Source organism: Melanerpes formicivorus, unplaced genomic scaffold (genome assembly GCF_026170545.1).
Source record: "Melanerpes formicivorus ecotype bairdi unplaced genomic scaffold, bMelFor1.0.p_v2 SCAF_78, whole genome shotgun sequence".
Lineage (NCBI taxonomy): Eukaryota > Metazoa > Chordata > Aves > Piciformes > Picidae > Melanerpes > Melanerpes formicivorus.
In genome coordinates this window covers 121,846-141,596 of record NW_027142430.1, presented here as the reverse complement: position 1 = coordinate 141,596, position 19,751 = coordinate 121,846, and the positions used below count along the sequence as shown (strand labels likewise).

The window sequence follows — 19,751 nt, the reverse complement described above, 5'->3', positions numbered from 1 at the left end:
TGCTGCTTCAAGGAACTCTGTCTGGCATGTTCCTCTGAAATCCCAGAGGCATGGAAAAATTGTTCTTGTTAAAGACAGAATTTTGCCTCAGGAACTTCTCCAAAGAAAAAGTAAAAATTGCCTTTTCCATCATCTCTTTTTTTCTTCTCATTTTTGAAAGGCCTTATGTGGACTATGGGAATTCATCCACAGTGTCCTCTGAGAAGCTCACACCTCTTACACCAGGAGGAAGAGTGAATCATTAAGGATACTGTATCAGTTAACACATTCTTTATGGTTCTAATTGAACACAAATAGGATCACAGGATCAGAGGATGTTAGGGGTTGGAAGGGACCTCTGGAGGTCATCAAGTCCAACCCCCCTGCCAGAGCAGGACCCTGGAATCCAGCACAGGTCACACAGGAACACATCCAGACAGGCCTGGAAAAGCTCCAGAGAAGGAGACTCCACAACCTCTCTGGGCAGCCTGCTCCAGGCCTCTGGGACCCTCACAGTGAAGAAGTTCCTCCTCATGTTGAGGTGGAACTTCCTGTGCTGTAGTTTATATCCATTGCTCCTGGCCCTATCAGAGGGTACTACTGAGCAGAGCCTGTCCCTGTCCCTTTCTTCCTGACCCCCAGCCCTCAGCTATTGATAGACATTGATCAGATCCCTCTCAGCCTTCTCCTCTCCAGACTGAATGGCCCCAGGGTTCTCAGCCTCTCCTCACCAGGCAATGCTGCAGTCCCTTCAGCATCCTTGGAGCCCTCCTTTGGACTTTCTCCAGTAGAACCCTGTCCCTCCTGAACTAGGGAGGCCAACACTGGATGCAGTTTTACTGGTGGGGCCTCGCTAGGGCAGAGTAGGGGGGGAGGATAAGATGTCTTTATATCTTTCTTACACTTTTTAAACACTTTCAAGTTGCATCAACCAGCTAGAAAAAAACTGAGATCTGGTAAGGAAATGATCTTTGAATGAAAGAATGGTTTTTAATCATCTGGGTGCACCTTTTTCCTCATGAATTTCATCTGAGAGGCCTAAATGAGGAGGCCCAGAGCTGTGCTTTTAAAATACGATAGCAGCCTGGGAAATCTGTGTCCTTAATCCATACTGACCTCTGCTGCATGGTGTAGGAGAACTTTAATGAGCAAGCTGCACTTCTTGGAAACCCCAAGTTATGCTATAAAATTTAAGCCTTCCAAAAGGAGCCTTCAGTTATCTTCAGTTTCACCATTTATCAACTGTGAAGCCTCCAGTTTAATACATAAAATCTGCTCCTGCTCTCTTCAGACTCCTCAGAGACTCATTTGTTCAGCCTGCAGGCCATTGAACTGTAGATAGATGAAAAGTACTGGTGATGCTGAATAGAAAATACAGAACTTGTCTAGTGATGGACTTGCTCCTCCCAGGGGCAGCTTCAGATAAGAAGTCTACAGGGATTTTCAGGAGAGGAAGAGACCTGTTGATAGCAGCAGAATAGCCTTAAATACTTCTTCCTAAATATATTTATAGAATCATAAAATCATTTCAGCTGGAAGAGACCTTGTAAGATCATCAAGTTTAACCATTAAGCAACACTACCAAGTCCTCTGTTAAACTGTGTCCCTCAGCACCACATCTACATGGCTTTTAAGTCCCTCCAGGAATGATGATTGCACCACTTCCTCCATGGACTGTTCCAGGACTTGAGAACCCTTTCACTGAAGAATCTGTTCCTAGTGTACAACCTAAACCTCCCATGGTGCAACTTGAGGCCATTTCCTCTCATTCTGTCACTTGATACTAGAGGGAAGGGACCAACCCCCACCTGACTCCAAATGACTTTCTATGAGTTGGAGAGAGCCAGAAGATCTCCCCTCAGCCTCCTCTTCTTCAGGCTGAACAACCCCATTTCCCTCAGCTGCTTTTCACCTGCCCTCTTCTCCAGACCCTTCCCCATTTGGGGAAGCCCTGGGGAACCTCACTTGTGACTGATTACCAACTGGATTTAAGTCCATTTGCCACAACTCTTTGAGCTTGGCCAGCCAGCCAGTTTTTGACTCAGTGATGTTAATGAAACACGTTAGGAAGGCCACATAAACAATATTTAGCTGGAAGGAGACCTGGACTTCCTTTAATTGTAGTGCTTCCTACTTAAATACAAGTAGGAACTTAAGCTTATTATGGCATTGAAGTTAATGATTCCTGTGCTCACTTTCCAGTTGGTGAAGATGGTCAAGTGAAAATCTGGTCTAAAAGTGGAATGCTGAGATCCACTTTAGCTCAGCAAGGTAAGTTGATTTTCTTGATGTCCTGTTAGTACTCTCTGATTTGGGGTATTGTCAAATACATTGAAAATAACAGGCAATACATGAGGCAATCATTTTTTTGTTTCAGGATCTTAAGGTCTATGTAAGTCCCTCTGGATCCCCCAACACTAGAAGGACATAGAACTGTTGGAGAAGGTCCTGAGGAGAAAACTCTGAAGTTTTCAGAGTGCTGGAAGACCTCTGCTGTGAGGCCAGGCTGAGGGAGTTGAGGTTGTTCAGTCAGGAGGAGAGAAGGCTCCAGGGAGACCTTAGAGCAGTCTGCCAGGATTGAAGAGGAGAGCTGGAGAGGGCCTTTTGACAAAGGCATGGAGTGACAGGGTGAGGGGTGAGGGCTTCAAACTGGGAAAAGTTGTATTTACATTGACCCTTAGGAGGAAATTCTTCTCCATGAGGGTGGTGAGGCACTGGAACAGGTTGTCCAGAGAAGCTGTGGGGCTCCAAGCCTGGAAGTGTTGAAAGCCAGGTTGGATGGGGCCTTGAGCAAGCTCATGTGGTAGGAGGTGTTCCTCCCTGTGGCAGGGGGCTTGGAACTGGGATTGCTTAGCCTGGAGAAGAGGAGGCTCAGGGGAGACCTTCTTGCTCTCTCCAACTCCCTGAAGGGAGGTTGTAGTCAGGTGGGGGTTGGTCTCTTCTCCCAGGCAGCCAGCATCAGAACAAGAGGACACAGTCTCAAGCTGTGCCAGGGGAGGTTTAGGCTGGAGGTGAGGAAGAAGTTCTTCCCAGAAAGAGAGGTTGCCCTTTGGAATGTGCTGCCCAGGGAGGTGGTGGAGTCACCATCCCTGGAAGTGTTTAAGAAGAAACTTGATAGGGTGCTTGGTGCCATGGTTGAGTTGATTAGATGGTGCTGGGTGATAGGTTGGACTTGATGATCTCAAAGGTCTTTTCCAACCTGGTTTGTTGTGTTCTGTTCTATTCTGTTCTATCTTTTAAGATCCCTTCCATCCCAAACCAGTCTGGGGTTCTACAACAAACAACAACAATCAAACCTAAATCATAGCTGAGCACAGGGGGAGGTGGATTTTTAATGAGATGATTGTCTTAAAAAAAACCCCTTCAAATTAGAAGTATGATTGCAACAGTTTTAGCCAGGAGTTTCAATTCCACCCTAAAGGATTCTGCACAGGGTGAAGAATTTAAAAAGCCACAGACTCATATGGTGAAATTGGAGAAAAAAGATCATCTCTAAAAGCATTGCAACAGTGTTTGAAAGACACAAAGTGGATGTAGGTTAGTTCCTGTGTTCTTCAAAACTCCTAAGAGCCCTTGGTTCTTCTATTTGACCCAGTGCCTGGTTTATGGAGTCACAGATTGCTATAGCAGGGAGTTGGATTGGATGCTCTCCAGAGGTCCCTTCCAACCCCCACCATGCTGGGGCTCTGTGAAATAACTGATGAGTCAGTAAGCATTCAGAGTCACAGATTGCATTGGGTGGGAAGGGAGCCTCCAAGGGCATCTCGTCCAACCCCCCCACAGTCAGTAGAGACCTTGAGTACTGTGTCTGGTTCTGGGCCCCTCAGTTCAAGAAGGACATCGAGACACATGAAGGTGTCCAGAGAAGGGCAACAAGGCTGGGGAGGGGTCTGGAGCACAGCCCTGTGAGGAGAGGCTGAGGGAGCTGGGGTTGCTTAGCCTAGAGAAGAGGAGGCTCAGGGGAGACCTCATTGCTCTCTACAACTACCTGAAGGGAGGTTGTAGCCAGGTGGGGGTTGGTCTCTTCTCTCTAGCAATCAGCACCAGAACAAGAGGACACAGTCTCAAGCTGTGCCAGGGGAGGTTTAGGCTGGAGGTGAGGAGAAAGTTCTTCACTGAGAGAGTCATTGGTCATTGGGATGTGCTGCCCAGGGAGGTGGTGGAGTCCCCATCCCTGGAGGTGTTCAGGAGGGGATTGGATGTGGCACTTGGTGCCATGGTCTAGTCATGAGGTCTGTGGTGACAGGTTGGACTCAATGATCCTCTTCCAACCTTGGTGATACTGTGATACCTCCAACTAGATCAGGCTGCACCCGGCCACAGCAATTTCTGATCTTGAATGTCTGTGGAATGAGGCCTCAACCACATCCCTGGGCAGCCTGTCCCTGTGTTTGACCACCCTCACTGTGCAGAACTTCCTCTGGCTGTCCTACCTAGCTCTGCCCTGCTCCAGTTTCAAACCATTGTCCCTTGTCCTGTCCCCACAGCCCCTTCTGAACTGTCCCTCTCCAGGCTTCCTGCTGGTCCTGGCAGGCTGCTCTAAGGTCTCCCTGGAGCCTGTTCTCCAGGCTGAACAGCCCCAGTTCTGTCAGCCTGGCTTCATAGCAGAGGTTCTCCATCCCTCTGGTCATCTTGGTGGCCTCCCTTGGACCCCTTCCTTTAGGTCCATGTCGCTCCTTGTGTGGAGGTTCCTGAGCTGGATGCAGTTTGCATCCTATCACTACAAGCCCTTCCAAACAGCCCTACAGCTTCTGCATAATTCACTCTATGCAGAACATTCTACTGAAGGGAAACCATTCCTTCCTTGCTGCCCATGGAGACCTAACCTTGATCTTGACTTTGTACCTAGTTTTCAGCCATACTGCAGCACCCCAGTTCTTCTAGTCCCATTATTTTGAAGTCCAACCTTTAGAGCTCCCTTCCAACCTAAAGCATTTTAAGATTTCTCTGAGCTGCAGGTGGATATTTACATACCCTTGGGGTTTGTTGGTTTTTAAATGGCTCGCTCTCTCTCATTTCATCACCCTTTCTATCATTTTGGTGCTGGTGCAGTGGAGATCCTGAGCTGGATTTTGTTTTGCAGCCTGCAGAGATGGGAGATCATGTGACCTTTTGACTTCTCTTCTTTCTTTCTTCTTTTTTTTTTCTCCTTTGCAGCAAACCACATGCACCTGGGGTTGGGTTAAATGTCAGACCCTTATCTCTGTCTAAAACAAATTATCTGCATTCTTTCAAGCCGTGGAAGGCATTACTTTAACCACAGGAGTGAATGTAACATGTATTTCCATTCTGGTAAGGAAGTTCAGATTCAGATGCAATGGGTTGGTTTTTGGGGGTTGTTTTTTGTGTGCTCACAGTGTCAAGAGCTAAGCCAACTGAAGGGTGATTTTTGGATGAAAACCACAAAACTTGCAGCACACACTCTTCCCTGTTTCTCACTTTGTATGTTTCAAGGGGTTTTATGCTTCACTCTGCTGCTTTGTGGTTTCATCAAGCTTATGAAGTCAGGGATGTGTTCTAGTTTCAAAAATTCAGGCTGAATTTTCACTGATTTCTTAGAGTTTCTGGTGCAATAGACAAGTATAGTTGAGCTGCCATGGCACAGAAACCCAGAATGGCTCAGGTTGGAAGGGGTCTCAGTGATGATCTACTCCAACCTCCCCACCATGGGCAGGGACACCTCTTAACTGGACTTGGCTGCTCAAGGCCTCATACAGCCTGGCTTTGAACACCTCCAGGGAGGGGACATCCACAGCCTCCCTGGGCAGCCTGTTCCAGAGTCTTACAACCCTCATACTGAACAACTTCTTCCTCAGCTCCACTCTAACCCTGCTCTGCCTCAGCTTCAAATCTTTCTCCCTCATCCTGAAGAAGGAAAAGTCCCTCTGCAGCCTTCCTGCAGGATCCCTTCACCTATTGGAAAGCAGCTCTAAGATCCCCCTGAAGCCTTCTCTTCCCCAGGCTGAACACCCCCAGCTCCCTCAGCCTGTGCTCACAGCAGAGCTGCTCCAGCCCTTGGAGCATCTTTGTGGCCTCCTCTGGACTCAGACAGCTCTGTGTCCATATGCTGAGGACACCAGATGAGGATAATTGTCTATTTGTATTTGTTTTCTGAGATAAGCTCCTGTGAGGCTCAGAAACCTTTTAAATTTAAAGCATCAAATTCCCACAGACTCCTCTGTAAGCTGCTGACATAGCTGGGATCAGGACAGGATCCTGCAGGAACTATGACATTGTTTGAGAGAGGTATATCGTGGCTGAGCTAATTTTTCACCTCCTTTACCACATCCTTGGGAAATGAAAGGATTCCCAGTGCTAGCATTTTTTCTGCTCTTTGTATTGGAAGTACATTTTGTGGCTCTTACTTTGGATGGTGGTCCACAAGCTTATTCTGTCTTTGCATTTGGATTCACTGCAGAAACATGAACATTAATTTTCCCCCTTTTTAGCTTTTTTCAGTACTTACAGGAGGTGCTCTTGCCACATGTCCTTCACCATTCCCATCCCCACCCATCCTGTCTGTGGGCACCACTGGCAAGAAGCTTTCCCCATCCTCTTGCCACCCACAGACCCTTTAGCTCTTGCTGAGCATTGAGAAGATCCCCCCTGAGGCTGGTCTGATCCAGGCTAAGCAGCCTGTCTAGTTGAGAGGTGTCCCTGCCCATAGCAAGGGGTTCGGAATAGATGATCTCTGAGGTTCCATTCAACCTAAGCCATTCTATGGTTCTGTGATGTTTATTATGAGGTGGAACTTCTGTTTTAAAAGATAACTACAGTCTCCCAAGGGAGGGGTTGGATTCCCCTCCATTAGAAAGTTTCAAGGCCCAGCTTGACAGTGTGCTGGGCCAGTTCATTTAAACTGTATTCTTACCCTGAAAGGTTGAACTGCATGATCCCTGAGGTCCCTTCCAACCTGGTATACTATGAATCTACATCTGAAGTGCAGCTCCTGCCACACAGACATAAAAATTGCCTGAAGTCATGTTTCTGCTCCTGTGAATGTAAAAAGTCTCACCCAGACTCACTGCTGTGAGCTACCAAAGCATCTGCTGTGGCTGGAAGTGGCAGAGTGGCTTCTCCATCACTCCCACACTCAACCCTAGTCTGGCTCCTTCTCTACTGCCTGCATTGGCCAGAGGAATGATTCATCGTGAGGGCTTGACCACAGCCCTATGAGGAGAGGCTGAGAGAACTGGGGTTGTTTAGCCTGGAGAAGAGGAGGCTAAGGGGTGACCTCATTGCTCTCTACAACTACCTGAAAGGTGGTTGTAGACAGGAAGGGGTTAGTCTCTTCTTCCAGGCACCCAGCACCAGAACAAGAGGACACAGTCTCAAGCTGCGCCAGGGGAGGTTTAGGCTGGAGGTGAGTAGAAAGTTCTTCACTGAGAGTCATTGGTCATTGGAATGTGCTGCCCAGGGAGGTGGTGGAGTCCCCATCCCTGGAGGTGTTCAGGAGGGGATTGGATGTGGCACTTGGTGCCATGGTCTAGTCATGAGGTCTGTGGTGACAGGTTGGACTGGATGATCTTTGAGGTCTCTTCCAGCCTTAATGATACTGTGATACCATGATCGTGGGGTTAACATCTCCTGCTAGAGCCCTGAGATGGGAAAAGCCCACCCTTGCTTCTTAGAGCTGTTCTTCAGATCTTCTCTCACTCTACCTTTCCACCTCCTTTTTTCAGAGACTCTTTTTTGCCCTGCCAGCCTTGATCACCAGTGCAGTTCCCTGCAGTTGGTGCTTGCTGCTGAATTCTCCTTTTCCACAGCAGTGCAATGTGTTGGCAGCCTCTTCCCAACCAAGTTCTCGTTAAGTGCAGAAGGAAATGAGTTAACTTAGCTCCTGCTGTTAAGCCCTGGAAATTGTGGTTAAGTAGTCAGCCATCATAAAAAAAAAATAATAAAATAATGAAAAGTTCAACATTTGGTTTAAATATAAAACCCTTTCTGATTGTTAAATCAGCATTAGAGCAGGGCAGAGAAATGGGTTTATTTAGAATGTCTCTGCAGCTGGTGACAGAATTTATGTCATTTTCAACAGGGATGGCTGCCAGGAGGGAAAAAACACTTAGTGCCAGATTTACTTTAATGTATGTTGCATGTTTCTGGGAGTTGTCTCCTCTAATGGCTGATGAGTGGAAGAAAATAATTTACATAATTCTCCCATTTCCCAGGAATGCAAAATAAATTTCCTTCCCAAAAGCAAATGTGGAAGGTACTAAAAGATTCAGGAGCAGTGACACTGGGTCCCACGTTGGAGGTTTGACTCTCTGGAAGCTCTAAAGCAAATTGAGTGTGGAACTGATGGGGCTGCAATAACATCAGGGGTTTTGTTCAGGGAGAAAATTCAGCAGCTGAAGTGGTAAGATATGAGATGAGTTGAGGACAGTTGAGGTAGCACTTCAGTCACTCAAATGGCTAAATCTCATTCAGATACAACCATAATAAGCTATTCCTGAGTCAGTTTTGTGAAATGGAGCTAAATGTGTGTGGTACAGAAGTGTTTGGGTTGGAAAAGCCCTCCAAGATCATCCAGTCCAACCATCAGCCCAGCACCACCATGGCCCCTAAACCATGTCCCCAAGTGCCATGGCCACAGGTTTCTTAAAACCTCCAGGCATGGTGACTCCACACCTCTCTGGGCAGCCTGTGCCAATCCCTGACCACTCTAGCAGTAAAGAAATTGGTTCTAATCTCCAGGCTAACCCTTCCCTGGCACAGTTTCAGGCCACCTCCTCTTGTTCTATCACCTGATACTAGGGAGAGGAGACCAACCCCCACTGCACTCCAGCCTCCTCTCAGGGAGCTGCAGAGATCAATGAGGTCTCCCCTCAGCCTTTTCTCCACACTAAACACCCCCAGCTCCCTCAGCAGCTCCTCCCCAGCCCTGTTCTCCAGACCCTTCCCCAGCTTTGTTGCCCTTCTCTAGACCTGCTCCAGCTCCTCAATGTCCTTCTTGGAGTAAGGGAGATATGTCCTTGAAAATGTCACCCTGAAAGAGCATTTTGTAAGTCTTGTTGGTTGTGTTTTGTTTTATCACCATAAATTAAATATCTATTGAAAAATAGTTTATTTGCTCAGTTGTAATTAATTTGATCAAGGTGATTGTTCTAGAATTCTAGGCTGCTTTGGGGTTGGAAGGGACTTTAAAGCTCATCCAGTTCCAACCTCCTGCCATGGGCAGGGACACCTCCCACCAGCCCAGGTTGCTCAAGACCTCATCCAGCCTGGCCTTGAGCACCTCCAGGGAGGGGACAGCCACAATCTCCCTGGGCAGCCTGTGCCAGTTATTCCTGCTAATTCCTAATAATATTTCTGAATCTTAGTTACTAAGTGAAATAAGTCCCTAAGGGAAGTCCCTAAAGCATGAGTCCCTTTGAATCACAGAATCCTTTCAGTTGGAGAAGCCCTTTAAGTTCATCCAGTCCAATCATTCTCTAACCTTGCCAAAGCTGGTGCTAACCCATGGCCCTCAGCACCACATCTCTGCCTCTTTGAACCACTTCCAGGGATGGAGATTCAACCAACTCCCCAGGCAGCCTGTGCCAGTGTCTGAGAACCCTTTCAGCTGACAAGTTTCTTCTCATGTCCAACCCTAAACCTCCCCTGAGGCAAATTGAGGCCATTTCCTCTTCTCCTAAGTGCACATCTCTGAGAATTTAGGAGACTTTCTTTCCATTTCCCTCTTCAAACACCAACATTTAGATTGTAGCAATTGCTCTTTCCAAGGTTTGTTCTCTGTCAAACAGGTCTTCTGGGGCACAGTTCAAGTTGTGTTAACGTGAATGGGGTATTTTGAGGTGCGTTGGGCTGTTCTAGCTCACCTCCAAATCAATTCCAGAAGGAGGCAGATTTCCTTTATGTCCTGTATTGTACCTCTGACATCCACATGGGCTTCAAGAAAGCTGGGGAGGGACTTCTGTCAATGGCTTGTAATGATAGGATGAGGGGGAATGGATTGAAGCTTGAGGAGGGGAGATTGAGACAGGAGTTTGGGAAGAAATTCTTGACAGGGAGACTGGTGAGATGCTGCAACAGGTTGCCCAGGGAGGTTGTGTTGAAAGCCAGGCTGGATGAGGCCTTGAGCCACCTGGTCTAGTGGGAGGTGTCCCTGCCCATGGCAGGGGGGGGTTGGAACTGGATGATCTTTTAAGGTCCCTTCCAACCCAAACCAGTCTGGGGTTCTACAATCTTGGAGTACCCAAAATGTGCCACATCACTCAGGCAATTCCTTTAAACCTCGTGCTCTCAGAGTCCTCATTACTACTACTGATAATATGAAGCCTGTCTGAGAAAACCAGGGGCCTGAACCAAGCCTTCTCCTTCCCTTCTCTGCAGATAAGGCAGCAAGCTTTACAAAGAGCAAAGGAAAGAGCCTGACAGGGACTTAACTGCAGAGCCTCCCTCCCTGCACACTGTAGAGCTGAGGCCACGCTGAAACTTTGCTGCCCATCGTTGCAGAGATGATTGTTTGGCCACACTCTTTGCTGAGCCTTCTGAACTTTATTTGCAAGGCATCAAGTAGCATTAAGACTTTGATTCTTCTTCTTCAGGGGAGACTTAATCCTGTCAAGTGCTATGGAAAATATTTGGAGAGTTGGCAAGTCTGATTTGCTTTTTTTTTTTCCTGGATGCTCCTTCCATGCAATTTTTTACTGTCTTCTGTTTTCAAGGAAAGCAGTTTGAAAACTACACTAGAACATGGGTCTAAAAGGGAACAGGCAGCTTTAGTGGAGGTGTGTAGCCTGCAGTTTTCAGTCTGCCACAGAGCAGTGAATTGGGGGGGAAATAAATCTCTGAAGTCTGTGGGCTGCTCTTTCTACTTTTATTTGTTCTCCTGTGGGTTTTAAGATACTTGTGGAGGGGATTGGGGGGGTGTGTGTTTATAGGTGCAGCAAAACAGAGCTCTTGTTAGAGGCTTCATAGTAGGAGTCTAAACATCTTAAAACAGAATCCTTCAAGTACAGGAGTAATTTATCTGCAGTAATCATGTGGGTGCAAGATTAATTAAGGCTGGCCCAGATGATCCTTGGGGTCCCTTCCAAGCTGGCATTCAGTGATTCTGTGATTGTGCAATACAAAGGTTTTTTCCTGCCCACACTTGTGTCCACTTGTAGAATCATAGGCTCTTTTTGATTGCAAAAGACCTTTAAGATCATCAGGTCCAACCAAGTTTTTCCTCCTGTGCAGATGGAACTTTCTGGGGTCTAGTTTGTGCCCATTGCCAGTGGTAACTGGCCACTACTGACAGAAGTCTGGCTCCAGCCTCTTGACCCCCCACTTTAGATACTGAGAAGGTCTCAGACTGAGACTCAACAGCCCCAGGGCTCTCCACTTTTCTGCCTCACACTCTAGGCCCTCAGCATCCTCCTAGGCCTTTGTTGGACTTTCTCCAGTAGTTCCCTGTCTCTCTTGAACTGGTGAGCCCAGGACTGGACAGGATTCTCCAGATGTGACCTCCCTAGGGTCAGAGCAAGGTGGGAGGAGAACCTTCCTCAGCCTGCTGGCCACACTCTTCTTAATGCACCCCAAGACACCATTGGCCTTGGCCATGAGGGCGCACTGCTGGCTCAGGATGCACTTGTCCCCCAGCACTCCCAGGTCCTTCTCCACAGAGCTGCTTTTGTACAGGTCTCCCCTCACCTGTCCAGGTGCAGGGGGTTGCTTCTCCCCAGGTGCAGACCTTACACCTGCCCTTGTTGACCTTGCAGTGCAGTTTCTGCATGGTTTGCTCAGAGAAGCCCTAAGAAATGTTCTCTCTCTTCCTGCCCACAGGAACTCCAGTGTACTCAGTAGCCTGGGGACCTGATTCTGAAAAGGTTCTCTACACTTCAGGGAAGCAGCTGATTATTAAACCTCTTCAGCCAAATGCCAGAGGTTTGCAGGTATCATTTATGGTTGTCTCATGCTTCCAGGTGGAAACCTTTTCTGCCCTATCTGCACCTCTGTCAAACAGAAAATGTTTGTGCTAGAATTTTCCATGCAATTCGTCTCCCCCTCATTTCTGCCTTCTCCCTTTTTTCTTGCCTTTCTCTGGTTGTTCATTTCTTTAACCTGCAAAAAAACAAACCACCAAACAACCCTGACAAGTTCTGTTCTGGAAGTTCTTGAGGCATGTGATTAAGCATTTACCCACAGAAAGAAAAAGCAAAAAGACAGAGGAAGCATTCCCTTCTGTTGCAAAAAGGCTGAAAGATGGAGATGCAATCATTCAGGAGATGCTTTTAGTGCAGGGTGTTCATGTTTTCATTCTGCCTTCTTCAGGCTGCTTTTTGCTTCAGAAGAGAAAATGTCTCTGCATTGGTACTGTTGGAAACTCAGATCTGTGCTGCAGGGGTAGCAAATGATGGATAATAGGTGGGGTGGAGAATGGGTGGAGAGCAGCCCTGAGGACAAGGACTTGGAGGGGCTGAGGGGTGTAAAGCTGGACAAGAGCCAGCACTGAGCACTGCCAGCCCAGCCCCAGCCTGTCCTGGGCTGATCCCCAGCAGTGTGGGCAGCAGGGGCAGGGAGGGGATTCTGCCCCTCTGCTGAGACTCCCTCTGCAGTGCTGGGGCAGCTCTGGAGACCTCAGCAGAGACAGGGACCTGTTGAAGCAGGGCCAGAGGAGGCCACAGCAATGCTAGGAGGGCTGGAAGCCCTCTGCTGTGAGGCCAGGCTGAGAGAGTTGGGCTTGTGCAGCCTGGAGAAGAGAAGGCTCCAGGAGACCTTAGAGCAGCCTGCCAGGGTCTGAAGGGGGCTACAGGAGAGCTAGGGAGGGACTTCTGACCAAGGCATGGAGTGACAGAATGAGTGGAGATGGCTTCAAACTGGAAGAATCTGGATTTAGATGAGACATAAGGAAGAAATTCTTTACAGTGTGGGCAGTGAAGCACCAGAGAAGCTGTGGAGCTCCAAGACTGGAACTGTTGAAAGCCAGGCTGGATTGGAGCCTTGAGCAACCTGATCTAGTGAGAAGTGTCCTTGCCCATGGCAGGGGGTGGAAGTGGATGATCTTTAAGGTCCCTTCCAACCCAAACCATGCTGTGATCCCTCATTTCTGATGCCTGACAACTGCATTTTGTGATCTCCTCATGAGATGTGCTTGTCAACTCTTAGTATTTTCTGAGGGAAGAAGCTAAATAAGGGACAGTGTTCTTCTGGCTCCTTTTTTACAGTAAGATGATTATTATTACCTACTCTTTGCTTCTCATGGTTAATAACTGCATCTGGTCCACTGATTAGGCCACACCTTGAGTCCTGTGTCCAGTTCTGGGCTCCTCAGGTTAGGAAAGATGTTGAGCTGCTGGAAGGTGTCCAGAGAAGGGCAAGAAAGCTGGGGAGGGGTCTGGAGCACAGCCCTGTGAGGAGAGGCTGAGGGAGCTGGGGTTGCTTAGCCTGGAGAAGAGGAGGCTCAGGGGAGACCTTCTTGCTCTCTACGACTCCCTGAAGGGAGGTTGTAGCCAGGAGGGGGTTGGTCTCTTCTGCCAGGCACCCAGCACCAGAACAAGAGGACACAGTCTCAAGCTGTGCCAGGGGAGGTTTAGGCTGGAGGTGAGGAGAAAGTTCTTCCCAGAAAGAGAGATTGGCCACTGGGATGTGCTGCCCAGGGAGGTGGTGGAGTCCCCATCCCTGGAGGTGTTCAAGAGGGGATTGGATGTGGCACTTGGAGCCATGGTTTAGTTGTCAGGAGGTGTTGGGTGACAGGTTGGACTTGATGATCTTTGAGGTCTTTTCCAACCTTATTGATTCTATGATTCTATGGCATGGGGTTTGGAACTAGATGATCTTTAAGGCCCCTTCCAGCCCAAACCATTGCATGATTTTATGCTGTGAAAAGCAGAAGCTGTCAGCCTTGCTGCATCTACATTTAACTTACCTTTCTTTGCCATTTCAGTGGAGAGCCCACGATGGATTCATTCTGAAAACCGACTGGAACTCAGTTAATGACCTTATCCTTTCTGCAGGGGAGGACTGTAAATACAAGGTGAGCACTGGTTGACTTCTTAGTTGGAAACTAAATCACCAGAGGAGGCATTCCACATTCTGCTCTTCTCTCCTCTGAATAATATTTGCATGGAACATTAGAGGAGATAAAGCTGCTCTGGTCTGCTACAGGAGCCTTTGTTAATCCCTTGGGAATTTTTGGTTTGTGTTGAGGCTATCCAATATCCAAAATCCAAAGCCACAGTATCACCAAGGTTGGAAGAGACATCGAGGATCATCGAGTCCAACCTGTCACCACAGACCTCATGACTAGACCATGGCACCAAGTGCCACATCCAGTCCCCTCTTGAACACCTCCAGGGATGGGGACTCCACCACCTCCCTGGGCAGCACATCCCAATGACAAATGACTCTCTCAGTGAAGAACTTTCTCCTCACCTCCAGCCTTAACCTCCCCTGGCACAGCTTGAGACTGTGTCCTCTTGTTCTGGTGCTGGTTGCCTGGGAGAAGAGACCAACCCTTTCCTGGCTACAACCACCTTTCAGGGAGTTGCAGAGAGCAAGAAGGTCTCCCCTGAGCCTCCTCTTCTCTAGGCTAAGCAACCCCAGCTCCCTCAGCCTCTCCTTACAGGGCTGTGCTCCAGACCCCTCCCCAGCCTTGTTGCCCTTCTCTGGACACCTTCAAGTGTCTCAATGTCCTTCTTAAACTGAGGGGCCCAGAACTGGACACAGGACTCAAGGAGTGGCCTAAGCAATGCAGAGTACAGAGGCACAATGAGTTCCCTGCTCCTGCTGGCCACACTATTCCTAATGCAGGCCAGGATGCCATTGGCCCTCTTGGGCACCTGGGCACACTGCTGGCTCATATTCAGGCAGCTGTCGATCAGCCCATGGCATGGTTCTTCCCCGAAGCAGGAACTTGCTTTACTTGTATCAGCTGTTGGCTCTGTCCTCCTAAGTGGCAGTGATAAAAATGTCCTTAATTGAGACATTAAAGAAAGAATATTATCAAAGTGCTGCAATCAAATGACTCCAATCTGTGACTGAGAATCTTCTCAGTGCTTAGTAATGTCTAAAGGCTCAGGCTAAGAGGATGAGGCCAGCAGGTTGAGGGAGGTTCTCCTTCTCTACTCTGCCCCAGTGAGGCCGCAGCTGGAGTATTTTGTCCAGGTCTGGGCTGCCCAGTTCCAGAGAGACAGGGAACTGCTGGGGAGAGTCCAGGGGAGGCTGCAAAGCTGCTGAGGGGCCTGGAGCAGCTCTGTGAGGAGCAAAGGCTGAGAGCCCTGGGGCTGAGAGCCTGCAGAAGAGCAGCCCCAGAGGGGAGCTGAGTAATGCTCAGCAAGAGACAAAGGAGCTGTGGGGGGCAAGAGGCTGGGGCCAGGCTCTGCTCAGTGGTGCCCAGGGACAGGCCAAGGGGCAGTGGGCACAAAGTGGACCCCAGGAGGTTGCATGTGAAGAGGAGGAGAAAGTTGTTTGGTGTGAGGGTGCTGGAGGCCTGGAGCAGGCTGCCCAGAGAGGTTGTGGAGTCTCCTGGTGTGGAGAGCTTCTAACCCCTCCCTGGGCATTGTGCTGCTGGGCAAGCTGCTGTGGGTGCCCTGCTGGAGCAGGAGGCTGGTCTGGGTGATCTCCAGAGGTCCTTTCCAACCTTCACCGTGCTGGCATCCTGTGAATTCACTTCCTGACATTCTGTTGGCTTCAATCAGTGAAAAAAATCTCTTTGCTCTGGTAATGCTTCACACTGCTGAGAAACAAGTGCAAGAAGGATAAACCTTGTGGTTGTTTTACGGACTTGCAGTCCTTTGGAGGAAACAAAACCCCTGAGTTCCAAATATTTTATCCAGGATAACATGATGTTTGCCATAGCAGCCCAAGTCTATTGCATGAAATAAATCTATATTACAGTATCACAGCATCACCCAGGTTGGAAGAGACCTCAAAGATCATCGAGTCCAACCTGTCACCACAGACCTCACAGTTGCACAGAAGAGGCTTCCAAGCACAGCTCCATTGCTGCAGGATTCCAGCAAAGAGCCTTTATAATATGGCAATTTCCCCCTCTTGTTTCCACCCCTTTCCCTGCATATTGATTAGGAACAAGGTGTGATGAAGAAAGAACTTTAATAGATGGGATGTGCAGTGACAGGACAAGGGGCAGTGGGTGCAAGCTGGGGCAGAGGAGGTGCCAGGGGAACAGAAGGGAAAACTTCGTCGCGGTGAGGGTGACGGAGCCCAGGAGCAGGCTGCCCAGAGAGGTTGTGGAGTCTTCTTCTCTGGAGCCATTCCAAACCCACCTGGCTGTGTTCCTGTGTGACCTGCCCTGGGTGATGCTGCTGTGGCAGGGGGTTTGGACTGGATGCTCTCTGGAGGTCCATTCCAACCCCTGACATTCTGTGATTCTGTGACTTTCCTGTGACACAAAAGACACCGCAATAATTGAGAGAGTTTATTCTGTGATCGTCAGCTGTAGGATAAGGAAAGGCAGACTCAAGCCATCTTCACACAGGTCTATCTTTCATTTCTTTTGAAGGTTTGGGACAGTTTTGGACGTCTCCTCTACAGCTCCCAGCCCTATGAATATCCTATAACATCAATTGCCTGGGCTGCAGATGGAGAGCTGTTTGCTGTGGGATCGTTTCATACTTTGCGTCTCTGCGATAAAACTGGGGTAAGGAACAGCCCTGAGACACAGCAGATGTGGAATGGGACACATTGGTTAGGATCATAGTGTCAATCAGGGTTGGAAGGGAGCACAAGGATCATCTAGTCCCAACCCCCCTGCCATGGGCAGGGACACCCCACACTAGATCAGCCTGGCCACAGCCTCATCCAGCCTGGGCTTAAACACCTCCAGGGACAGGGCCCCAACCACCTCCCTGGACAACCCATTCCAGGGCTTCACCACTCTCATGGGGAAGAACTTCCTCCTCACATCCAGCCTCAATCTCCCCACCTCCAGCTTCATTCCATTCCCCCTAGTCCTATCACTGCCTGAGATCCTGAGCAGTCCCTCCCCAGCCTTCTTGGAGCCCCCTTTCAGATCCTGGAAGGCCACAATGAGGTCACCTGGGAGCCTTCTCTTCTGCAGACTGAACAGCCCCAACTCCTTCAGTCTGTCCTCATAGGAGAGGTGCTCCAGCCCTCTGATCATCCTTGTGGCCCTTCTCTGGACACCTTCCAGCACCTCCAGATCCCTCTTGGAATAGGGGCTCCAGAACTGGACACAGTACTCCAGGTGGGGTCTCAGCAGAGCTGAGCAGAGGGGGAGAATCACCTCCCTTGCCCTGCTGGCCACACTTCTCCTGATGCAGCCCAGGATCTGATTGGCTTTGTGGGCTGCAAGTGCACACTGAGAGCTCCTGTTGAGCTTTTTGTCCACCAGCACCCCCAAGTCTCTCTCCTCAGGGCTGCTTTCCAGCCAGTCCCTGCCCAGCCTGGATTTGTGCCTGGGATTGCCTCCACCCAGCTGCAGGACCTTGCCCTTGGTCTTGTTGAACCTCCTGAGGTTGGCTTGTGCCCACCTCTGCAGCCTGTCCAGGTCCCTCTGGATGGATCCCTTCCCTCCACCTGTCTGCTGCACCACACAGCTTGGTGTCATCAGCAAACCTGCTGAGGGTGCACTCAGTGCCACTCTCCATGGCAGCCACAGAGATGTTGAACAAGCCTGGTGCCAGGACTGATCCCTGAGGGACTCTGCTTGTCCCTGGCCTCCACTGGGATATGGACCCATGGACAGCCACTCTTTGGGTGCAGCCATCAAGCCAGTTCCTTATCCATCTAGTGGTCACCCATCACACCCATGTGTCACCAGCCTGGAGCCCAGGATGTGCTGTGGGAGTGTCAAAGGCTGTGCTCAGCTGCAGGCAAACGACAGCAGCTGCTCACCCCTCAGCTATTGATGTTGTCACCTGTGCAGAGAAGGCCACCAGGTTGGTCAGGCAGGATTTGCCCTTGGTGAAGCCCTGCTGACTGTTCCCAATCACCTCTTCACTATTCTTCTGAGCCAGTAGTGCCTCCAGGAGGATCTGCTCCATGATCTTTCCGGGCACAGAGGTGAGACTGACTGGCCTGGAGTTCCCTGGTTCCTCCTTCTTACTCTTTTTGAAGATGGGAGCAATGTTTCCCCTTTTCCAGTCTGTGGGGACTGCCCCAAACTGCCATGACTTTTGGAAGATAACAGAGGAAATATTCCTCAAGGCCAGGTTGGATGAGGCCTTGAGCAGCTGAGTCTAGCTGAGAGGTGTCCCTGTGGCAGGGAGGGTGGAGTAGGTGATCTCTGAGGTCCTTTCCAACCTGAGCCATTCTGTGATTCTAGTCTAGTCGTGGCTTCTAGCACCCTTCTAGTGGGTGCATCCTTGATCTGCTTACCTGCACTTGTAACTATGTTTTATCTTGGATAATTGGTATGTTTTGTTTTACAATACCTTGCCTTTCAGGACATTAAAAGGCTATTTTTAGCCTTTTTACATTAAAACCAAAATTGTTTATAAGCACCTCATGTAAGGCAATCAGGAAATGCAGATATTAACCATTAAGAGCAAAGCGTTCATCATCATAATCTTACCATAAAAAAGGAGATAGAACAATAATGTCCTTATTTAGCTTTTTCCTTCAGAAAATATTTCTGAGGGGAAAAGCACATCTCACGAGGAGATCACAAAATGCAGTTGTCAGGCATAAGAAATGATATGGCTGAGGAATCTCAGCATGGTTTGGGTTGCATTTTGAGCCCATCCAGTTCCACCCCCTGCCATGGGCAAGGACACCTCCTAACAGACCAGGTTGCTCAATCGTGAAACCAATAAGGTTGGAAAAGACCTCAGAGATCATCAAGTCCAACCTAATACCCAACACCTCCTGACAACTAAACCATGGCTCCAAGTGCCACATCCAAGCCTTTCCTGAGCACCTCCAGGGATGGTGACTCCACCACCTCCCTGGGCAGCACATCCCAATGGGCAATCACTCTCTCTGTGTAGAACTTCTTCCTCACCTCCAGCCTAAACCTCCCCTGGTGCAGCTTGAGACTGTGTCCTCTTGTTCTGCTGCTGGCTGCCTGGGAGAAGAGACCAACCCCCACCTGGCTACAACCTCCCTTCAGGGAGTTGGAGAGAGCAAGAAGGTCTCCTCTGAGCCTCCTCCTCTCCAGGCTAAGCAACCCCAGCTCCCTCAGCCTCTCCTCACAGGGCTGTGCTCCAGACCCCTCCCCAGCTTTCTTGCCCTTCTCTGGACACCTTCCAGCAGCTCAACATCTTTCCTAACCTGAGGAGCCCAGAACTGGACACAGGACTCAAGGTGTGGCCTCAGCAGTGCTGAGCACAGGGCACAATGACTTCCCTGCTCCTGCTGGCCACACTCTTCCTGATGCAGGCCAGGATGCCCTTGGCTTTCTTGGCCCCCTGGATGCACTGCTGGCTCCTGTTCATCTGCTGTCCACCATTACCCCCAGGTCCCTTCCTGTGTGGCTGCTCTCAGCCACTCTGATCCCAGCCTGTAGCTCTGCCTGGGGTTGTTGTGACCAAAGTGCAGCCCCTGGCACTTGGACTTGTTCAGTGCCATCCTGTTGGACTCCGCCCATCTGTCCAGCCTGGCAAGGTCCCGCTGCAGAGCTCTCCTAGCCTCTAACAGATCAACTCCTGCCCCCAGCTTGGTGTCATCTGCAAACTTACTGATGATGGACTCAATCCCTTCCTCCAGATCATGAGTAAAGATACTGAACAGTCTGGGGCCCAGCACTGTTCCCTTGGGGGCACTACTGGTGCCTATCTGCCAGCTGGCTGTGGCACCATTCACCACCACTCTCTGGGCTCAGCCTCCAGACAGTTCTAACCCACTGCAGAGTGCTGCTGTCT

The 19,751-nt window shown here is 49.5% G+C and overlaps 1 protein-coding gene across 5 annotated transcripts in view; it reads left to right on the top strand.

Annotated features, from left to right (window-relative positions):
- IFT80 (intraflagellar transport 80) overlaps positions 1–19,751 on the top strand; it is an 81,073-nt gene that overhangs the window by 10,803 nt on the left and 50,519 nt on the right. For 4 of the 5 annotated variants that reach the window (XM_068164283.1, XM_068164282.1, XM_068164281.1 and 1 more), the window contains 4 exons: positions 2,182–2,250; positions 11,752–11,861; positions 13,853–13,942; positions 16,430–16,567. In XM_068164283.1, coding sequence (XP_068020384.1) covers positions 2,182–2,250; positions 11,752–11,861; positions 13,853–13,942; positions 16,430–16,567 — 407 coding nt within the window. Of the gene's footprint in view, positions 1–2,181; positions 2,251–5,240; positions 5,272–11,751; positions 11,862–13,852; positions 13,943–16,429; positions 16,568–19,751 lie in introns of those variants that run through there. The other variant, XM_068164284.1, reaches the window with a different exon arrangement.